We start from the raw sequence: 7862 nt of genomic DNA, 5'->3' as shown, positions 1-7862 counted from the left end.
GGGGGCGGTGTGGGCAGAAGCCTGCGGCTGTTTTACGTGCTTATAAGCAAGTAGGATCCGTGCGGGGAAAAGCCTGGCTCTTAAGCCTCTTTTCTTAAATCTCCCTTCAGACCACACTGCAGACAGATGAGGTGAAAAACGTTCCTTGTGGCACCAGGTGAGATGGTCAGGTGTTACCCCCTGCAGTCCTTTATTTTTTGCTAGAAACCTTTCAATCCTTTCCCTTTCCCCCTACTGCTTGCTCCAGCATGCTCTAAAACATGTAGATTTGTTTTAATGGAGTGGATCTCCCACACACCCCCAGCTGAAATCAGTGAAAGGCTCTGTAATGCATCACCCAGGCTGATGAGCCCTGGGGTGGTTTATGTGCAGCCGTCCTCAATGCCTGCACTGAGTTTTCCAAGCCTGGGCCCACATTCCACGTTCCAGTTTCTGGAGATGCATGTAATTGAAACCAGGAGCCTGGTGGAAGGAGTGGGGCATTGGGGGGTTGCTGGAGTGCTGCAGCGGTGCTGTGTGGCCAGGCGTGGGTGCTGTGCTCAGCCCGCTAGAGGGGAGTGTCCTCTGCTCGGAAGCTGCCCAGGGCACTTGACCTGCAGCAAACTTCATTTTTTTTCCTCTTTCTTCCTTTTGCAGTGGAGGAGTGATGATTTATTTTGACAGAATTGAGGTGGTGAATTTCCTCATCCAGAGTGCAGGTGAGTTCTTCCCCTGTGACCCTGCAAATCCTGCAGTCCAGTGTTGTTTGAGCTCCTGCTAGCGTGAGGTGAGGTGATGAGGTTGTGTGTGGTCATGCTTTGATTTAGAGCTGGGGTGTACCATGGGTATTCCCCTGTGGGCCTTGTAAAGCCCCGAACTTCCTGGGCAGAATTTTTTAACCAGCTCTCCCAGACATTTTGTGTATTTATTATTTCTTGCACATACTTCTGTGCTGCTAGTTGCTGTGCTAATATCTGAATACCATCCATCACTTTTATTATTTGTGTTGTTATGGCCCCACTGGGCTTTATGCTTCGATGAAGAACTTCTGATGTGAATAATAAGGTGTGCAAGAGGTAGGGGAGACAGGGTGCCTGTGAGCAGAAGGCTGGCTCTGAGGTCCAAGGAGAACAACCTGTGCAGCTTGTTTTCTCCAAATCCTTTGGTTTTTAACATCCTGTTGGTTACAAGTGTGGTATAACTACCTGGCTCATCAGTGGGGCTGCTTTGAGACGTTGGTTTTATGCCAACTTCAGGGTGCTCTTCCCTTGTCGTGCATAGAGTCCGCTGTCTCTGTATTCTGCAGCTCAGACACAACCTGTGCATGTTTGCCAGTAGTATTGAGAGGGCTGTTACAGGTTAGATGGCCTTCTGTTTACAAAGCATGCGACAGAATGTCGGTTAGGGTGTTATATTAGCAAGAAATAAAACTTCCCCTGAACAAAGTATTTGTTTGTGGTGCAGGCTTCTCTTGTGGATGGGTTCCCCGTTTCAGAGTGGCACCGCGACTCTGCTGTGACTGAGCCATGAGATTTTCACTGCAAGTGGTCAGCCCAACCCAAGACATCCCTCCATCCCAGCTGTTAACGCCGGTTTCTTCTTTTGTAGTGTACGACATAGTGAAGAACTACACTGCTGACTATGACAAAGCTCTCATCTTCAACAAGATTCACCATGAGCTGAACCAGTTCTGCAGTGTCCACACGCTGCAGGAGGTCTACATTGAGCTGTTCGGTGAGCTGCCCCTCTGACCTCTTGCTGTTGGATCGATGGCTCCTTGGCTGGTGTTTCTGACGGCCATTTGCATGGTCTGCTGGCACAGAAGTCACCACCCCCAGCTGCTGGGCTTTTTACCTATTAATCCAGCATATGCTTTGTTTGGAATTGGGGTTGTTAACCAGCTACTGTCATTTACTCCTTGTTGTCTTGGTGTGCTGAGTGCTCCAGTATGTTGTAACAAAAAAAAAAAAAAATCAAAAGTTGCCATAGGAGCAGAGGGCTTTAGGGAAGAAGGGAGTGGTAATTCTGCGGTGTTCTTTGTGTGTTTAGCAAATGTCATTTGTGAAATCAGCTGAAAGTTTGCAGTGTCCAGATGGAAAAGCCAGTCTTCTGCTCTTTGCTGTTACAAAAAGCATGAGCAAGCACTCCCTGGCCTGGGGATTTGATTAGCTTTGTGTCGTGCGTGTTGCTGCGATGCTCAGGCACTGCATGCAAGCGCTGGAAAACAGGACTGCTTGGCAAGGGCCTGCCAACCTTCCCTCCCTTGCTTCAGGCCACTGTGAAGTCAGGCAGCACAGAGGCTGGGAAACGGTCTGAAGAAAAGTTGTGGTTTCTTGGTAGAAATAAACCAGTTGCTGCCAGTGCTGAGTGTTTTGTTTATGGCTTTGGACTGACAAGAAATCCCTTCCAGCACTACAGCAGTGCTGACTGCGGGCAAAGTGTTGCTGTGAATGGGTTTGGACCCTGAATGGACAGAACTTGTGCCTGAAAGAACACAGGATGTTTGCAAACTCCTGTCCTCTGTTCAAACTGGGCTTTCCAAGAAGCCTGGCTTTCTGATAGGCCTCTGCACAAGGCGCAGAACTGGGGCTCGGTTCTCCTCCAGTTCCTTTATGGGACTGCTGGCGAGTGTACTGGTTCTTTGCCGATGGAGTCTCCAGATGTCGGCAGCTGCTGACGACAACTGCTTGAAACGGACTCAAAGCCGCTGATTTGCACAGAAGGAACTTGCATAAACTCCCGTGTAACTCTCTGTTTGAGCTGCATGTTTTCTGGCTCAGGAGTCCTGAAACGGGGCGCAGCCCATTTCGAGCAGACTTAACGTCGTTCTCTGCCCTCACATCTGCGAGCAGGTGCAGGAAACTGATAACAGCTGGTTCCTAAACTCCTGGCTGAACTTCATTGTGAGTGTGAGTTCCAGATAGCTAAACTGGAACCAAAGCAAATAATCAAGGAGTGAGATGTGATCGCTTTCAAGGCCATTACATTTTTATTTTCCCTTTGCACCTCTCAGCAGGCCCCAACTGGAAAGACTGCTATCCCTAGAGCTTCTCACTGAAGCAGGGTTTTGGTTTGTATTTCCTTTTGAAATTTCTTAGCTACGCTGGAGTTAGCTGCTATCCATTGAGCCAAACAGACGTTACCGATGATTTTTCTTTTTTTTTCAGCCTATTAAAATAACTAAGGCAGCCATTTCGCATTTCTGCCTTTCCATTTTCCTTGTCTTCTGCTGGCGCAGATGCCGTTCCTAATCAGTCACCATTTAGCTGGACCACGTTACTTCAGGATCTAGTTGGGCAGATAGCAATGCGGAAGTGCGTTAAAGCACAGATTCTTTATTGTGAAGATGCTACTTCTGACTCGGAAAGGTTCCAAACTGCAGGTTATGGGGAAAAAAAAATAAGAGTTTAATTTTAAGCCTGCCACGTTCTTATGGTCTGTCCCAAGTGTTTGCTGCTCATTGATGCTGCTTGATGTGCTGAGAGAGATGGGAACCTGCCTTGGGGTCGGGGTTGGTTTTTCTCAGGCCCAGCACTTCTACATCAAACTTACATTTGTGCTTGCTTTCCAGGAATAAGAAATCTGAGCCATTCCAGCTAATTCTGTAGGTGTTGACAGCAAGCTGCCTTGCGGGGTTTTTAGTTACCTTTTTTTTTTTTTCCCCCCCAATCAGATCAGATTGATGAAAACCTTAAACTGGCCCTGCAGCAAGACCTAACGACAATGGCCCCTGGATTAATTATACAGGTAATCAGGATTTCACTTTGAGATGTCTAAGGTGCAGATAATAAGGAGGGGTAAGGGCTAAACGGAAATAGGAAGCTGTGAAACTTTTTTTGGTAAGTTGCTGTGTAGTACAGACTTTGTGGATTAATTATACAGGTAATCAGGATTTCACTTTTGAGATGTCTAAGGTGCAGATCATAAGGAGGGGTAAGGGCTAAATGGAAATAGGAAGCTGTGAAACTTTTTTTTGGAAAGTTGCTGTGTAGTACAGACTTTGCTTAATTGAGGAATGAGAACAGGATCCTTTCCATCCCCTCTTAGCTTTGATGTGTGGGGTTTCTTTTGGTGTTATTCTGGGTACTGGTTTACCCAGGTTATAATCCCCTGTCGTGTCAGGAGATCATTCGGTCCTAACGTTTGCTCTGTGGAGTTTGGACCTGGTCGCAGTTTCTGCAGCACGTGAAAGCTTTGTGTGGCAGAGCATGCCCGAAGTGTTAGCTCCCCCTCCCTCTGCAGCCTTGGGACCGTTTGGCTTTTCCTTGTTGGCTGCTTGCCTATGTTTTCTTCGGTTTCTCTTTCCAGGCAGTTCGAGTTACAAAGCCAAACATCCCTGAAACAATCCGGAGGAATTACGAGCTCATGTAAGTGCCTGAGGCTTGTACCTTTGTGTTACCAAAAGGAATCGGTCATCCAGATTAATGTGTTTTCACAGCATGCAGTGATCGGAGTGCCCTCTGCCAGGCCTGCTCTCAGCCTCGTGCTGCCATTCAGAAAGGCTCTGGCGAGGCTGCGCCAGATGAGCACGTGTCTCTCGCTGCGAGTGGCTGGCAGGTCACTGCTGAGTTAGGAGGTATTTCTCCATTTTGAACACTTGAGCACAGAAATTACTTGCCTGGGGGCTCCTTCCTCTTGACGCTGGCCCTATTTTAAAGAGGCCTCCCAGAGCGTGCGGGTGAGTGGCAGGTGGATAGATTCCACCACTAATCCTGTTGTTTGACTAGGACGGAGGAAAGTTGATTCAACAGGCTGAAGACTTGCAAAGCTTTGAAATAACTTTCTTTAATAGCACTTGACATACTGATCCCTTTTCAATGCTCCGAGCCAGCTGCCTTCTCCTGCACTTGATCATTCAGAAATGCTTACATTCTCCGAGCGCTCTGCCAGCAGAGTCTGTGCAGGCCAGAATAAGATCCCTCTCATCCATTTTGCTTCCCTAGCATTTCATATGACCTTTTGGTATCGTGGTAGGTCATGTGCAGTGTAATCATGATAGGCACAATCCCCAATCAACCTGTTATATCCTGCTGTATTTATGGTAACAGATGTGCTGAGAGAGACGTGTTCTTGACCCTAACCCCTCTTCCCTGATTGGGAGCAGGAGCGGAGTATTTTATTTATATGCACACTTTTAAAACTTCTTACCCTATGTACAAAACAGTCAGATAGAAAAGGCTTTTGCAGGTAAAATGCACAGGGCCATTTGATTGAGTGAAAGGTAATTGTAAAGCTGTATACTTCCCAATGAAGAACAATAACAGTCTGTGAGGGCGAGGCTTTTGCGGGATTTTCACTTCTTACTTTGTTTAAACAATTTTCTCATTAATAGTAGCCCAAAAAACTTAAAGATGTATATGGTCTGTGACCTGCCTCTTGTAGAAGGCATTATGGCAGCCTGCAGAGAGCAGCAGGGAGTGTTTCATGCTGACTTGGCTGAAAAGTCTTCCTGCTATGGAGGGGAGGAAAGATGCTTTTGTTTAGAAAAAAGGCTCTGTGTGTGCAGGTACATGCCCTCGCTTTCCTGATTGCTGCCTGCCATAAACGTGCTTACTGAACGCCACTTCAGTGAGCTCACGTTTTGTAACTGGCTTCTTCTGGCTCACTAGGGAGAGTGAGAAGACAAAGCTGCTGATCGCAGCGCAGAAGCAGAAGGTGGTGGAGAAGGAAGCGGAGACAGAAAGGAAGAAAGCCCTCATTGGTCTTGGGGGGGGGGGGGAGGCAGCAAAAAGACCCCAGACACCAGGGAGGGATGCACCTGGTTCATTTCTGGGTGATCTCTTGCTGCATCTATTTGCTGCTGATCTGAAACTTTTACAGAAAAACTCAAAGCGTTTTTCAGGTGGTTTCCAGCTTTGCGCACAAACATCGACTTGATGCCTTCTGAGGGCTGAAAATTCTTCCCACGATTTATTTCCACCAGAAGGGGGTGGTGAGGACTTTCATGGGTGAAATTGCTTGTGGCATTAGGAAGACTGCGTGACAACAGTGTGGATGTGTTCTTTTTCATTTGCAGAGGCAGAAAAAATTGCACAAGTTGCTGAAATAACTTACGGACAGAAAGTGATGGAAAAGGAAACGGAGAAGCGAATTTCAGAGATTGAAGGTGAGTGGCAAGCTTTCCAAAAAGTAAATGTTCTGTGGTGAATTTTACCTAAGGATCCTGAAGCAGTTCCCCATGGAGTTAAGTAGTTCTTGAAGTGTGTGTAGTGACTCTGTTCTTCAATCCAAGCTCACGTCACAGGGGTGAAGTTACTGGTCTGAAGTCTTTAATTTTAGCCCATGTGTGTGGTACCTTCAGTAATGCATTGCAGTTCTGAACAAATGTGTCTGAATACTCGGATTCTCCCAACTTTTTCACAGCCTGTTCTGCAGTGGAGTTTCCAGGGGGTCAGATCAGTCAGGATTATCTGCATTGGGGTAGGGTTGTAGAAGCTTTCCATCCTTTTCTTGCTTAGGATTCTTCTAGAACCTGTCTCTTCTTGGAGGGAACAAGAGGTACACAAATTTAGCTTTAGTTTTTTTATGTAGCGTGAAATATTTAGAAAACAAAGTCTGGCAATTACACACTCTGCAACAGCAGGGTTCTGTTATGTAGCTTCCAGCTCCTAAAGGTTGAGAGAAGGGGAGGGGGAGCTGCTTTTCTTTTGAAAATGTAGTCTTTTGCCTTAACCAATAAATCTGTAATATCTCTGGTTAGTTTGGGTTTTTGCTTTTTCATCCTCTTTTAGCTTTGCAGCTAACTACTTTTAGGACCAAGGATTGACCAGAGGCAGGAATAAGAATGCTTCTTGGCAGACTGTGCTTCTTGAAACTCTCTTTCTCAAGGTGGTCTTTCTAGAAGGTTGTACTGCTATGTTAAGATGATGTCCCCCGACCCATCCGATACAATGCTTTGTCAAGGAAATTCCAGGACATGAAAAGGGGTCTGTGTTTCCAGCTCAGAGTGGCAAGGCCTTATTTATAATTACATTCATTATAGGCCCTGTCAAGCTCTGCAGAAGGCCGCCGAGGAGCCAATTAAGAGTTTTACAGATCAGCAGCTTCTCATTGCTGAAGTTCTCTGCAGAAATACAATGGTTTTTATTTCTTATAAATGTGTGTCACTGGGTGTCAGGCCTTTAGTTCAACTCTGTGCTGGCAGAGGATTCCTGTCTCCCTCGTTCTTTCTAGTGTCTCTGACTGGGACCACTCTTTTTAGCCGAAACAGGGCAAGTCGTGGGCCAAACCATCCAGTTGCTTACATGACTTTTTAAGTGTAGCAGCTCACAGGACTCCTTGCTAGTTTAGGTGAACAAATGGCTTATCCAGCTCTGGGACTCTCAGATCCAGACTGGCTTGTATTAAAATCGTGTGGCTCCCTGTCATAGAAGGAATGTTGAGAGATCACATCAAACCAGCCGGACGACACTCATCTTAGCGTTAGTGTGGTGGCCTGATACCACATCATTATCATTGGATAGATAGAAAGTCAGAAGGAAAAAAAAGGAGTGCGATACAGAAAGGGGAAGTGTTTCTTTCCTTAAATGTCTTCGCTAGGACTCGGGGAATTTCAGTTTCCTGCAGCATTAGACCCTTTATGCAATTGTTGATATTGCAGAGAAACAGCTCTCCAACATCTGTCCGAGGGGCAGAGCCTGTAAAGGTTAAAATCGCCTGCCTCTACGTGCCAGAATCTTAACCTCAATATTCCAGACAAAGCCCCATCTGGGGAATTGCTTTCACAGTCACAGAATTCATCTGCAGAGCAGTCTGCTGTTCTTGGAGGCCTGTGCAAATGTCGTGGGTAAATACCAATTCTGCAGTGGAACAGTTGCTGCGTTTTCAGCACGAGAGTTAGTGGCTGGGGTGAGGAAAAAAAGGGTTTTTCACCCCACGTGCAT

The 7862-nt window shown here is 46.5% G+C and overlaps 1 protein-coding gene across 1 annotated transcript in view; it reads left to right on the top strand.

Moving 5' to 3' along the window:
• Positions 1-26: 26 nt before the first annotated feature.
• Positions 27-7862, top strand: part of ERLIN2 (ER lipid raft associated 2) — a 12307-nt gene continuing 4471 nt past the window's right edge. Inside the window, exons 1-7 of the mRNA XM_009640538.2 lie at positions 27-157; positions 637-698; positions 1588-1713; positions 3653-3726; positions 4288-4346; positions 5589-5680; positions 5996-6085. Of these exons, the coding sequence (XP_009638833.2) occupies positions 647-698; positions 1588-1713; positions 3653-3726; positions 4288-4346; positions 5589-5680; positions 5996-6085 (493 nt within the window). The 5' untranslated portion in view covers positions 27-157; positions 637-646. The remainder of the gene's footprint in view (positions 158-636; positions 699-1587; positions 1714-3652; positions 3727-4287; positions 4347-5588; positions 5681-5995; positions 6086-7862) is intronic.

The sequence above is a fragment of the Egretta garzetta genome, unplaced genomic scaffold (assembly GCF_000687185.1).
Source record: "Egretta garzetta isolate BGI_Z169 unplaced genomic scaffold, ASM68718v1 scaffold296, whole genome shotgun sequence".
Lineage (NCBI taxonomy): Eukaryota > Metazoa > Chordata > Aves > Pelecaniformes > Ardeidae > Egretta > Egretta garzetta.
This window is presented reverse-complemented; position numbering and strand designations above follow the sequence as displayed.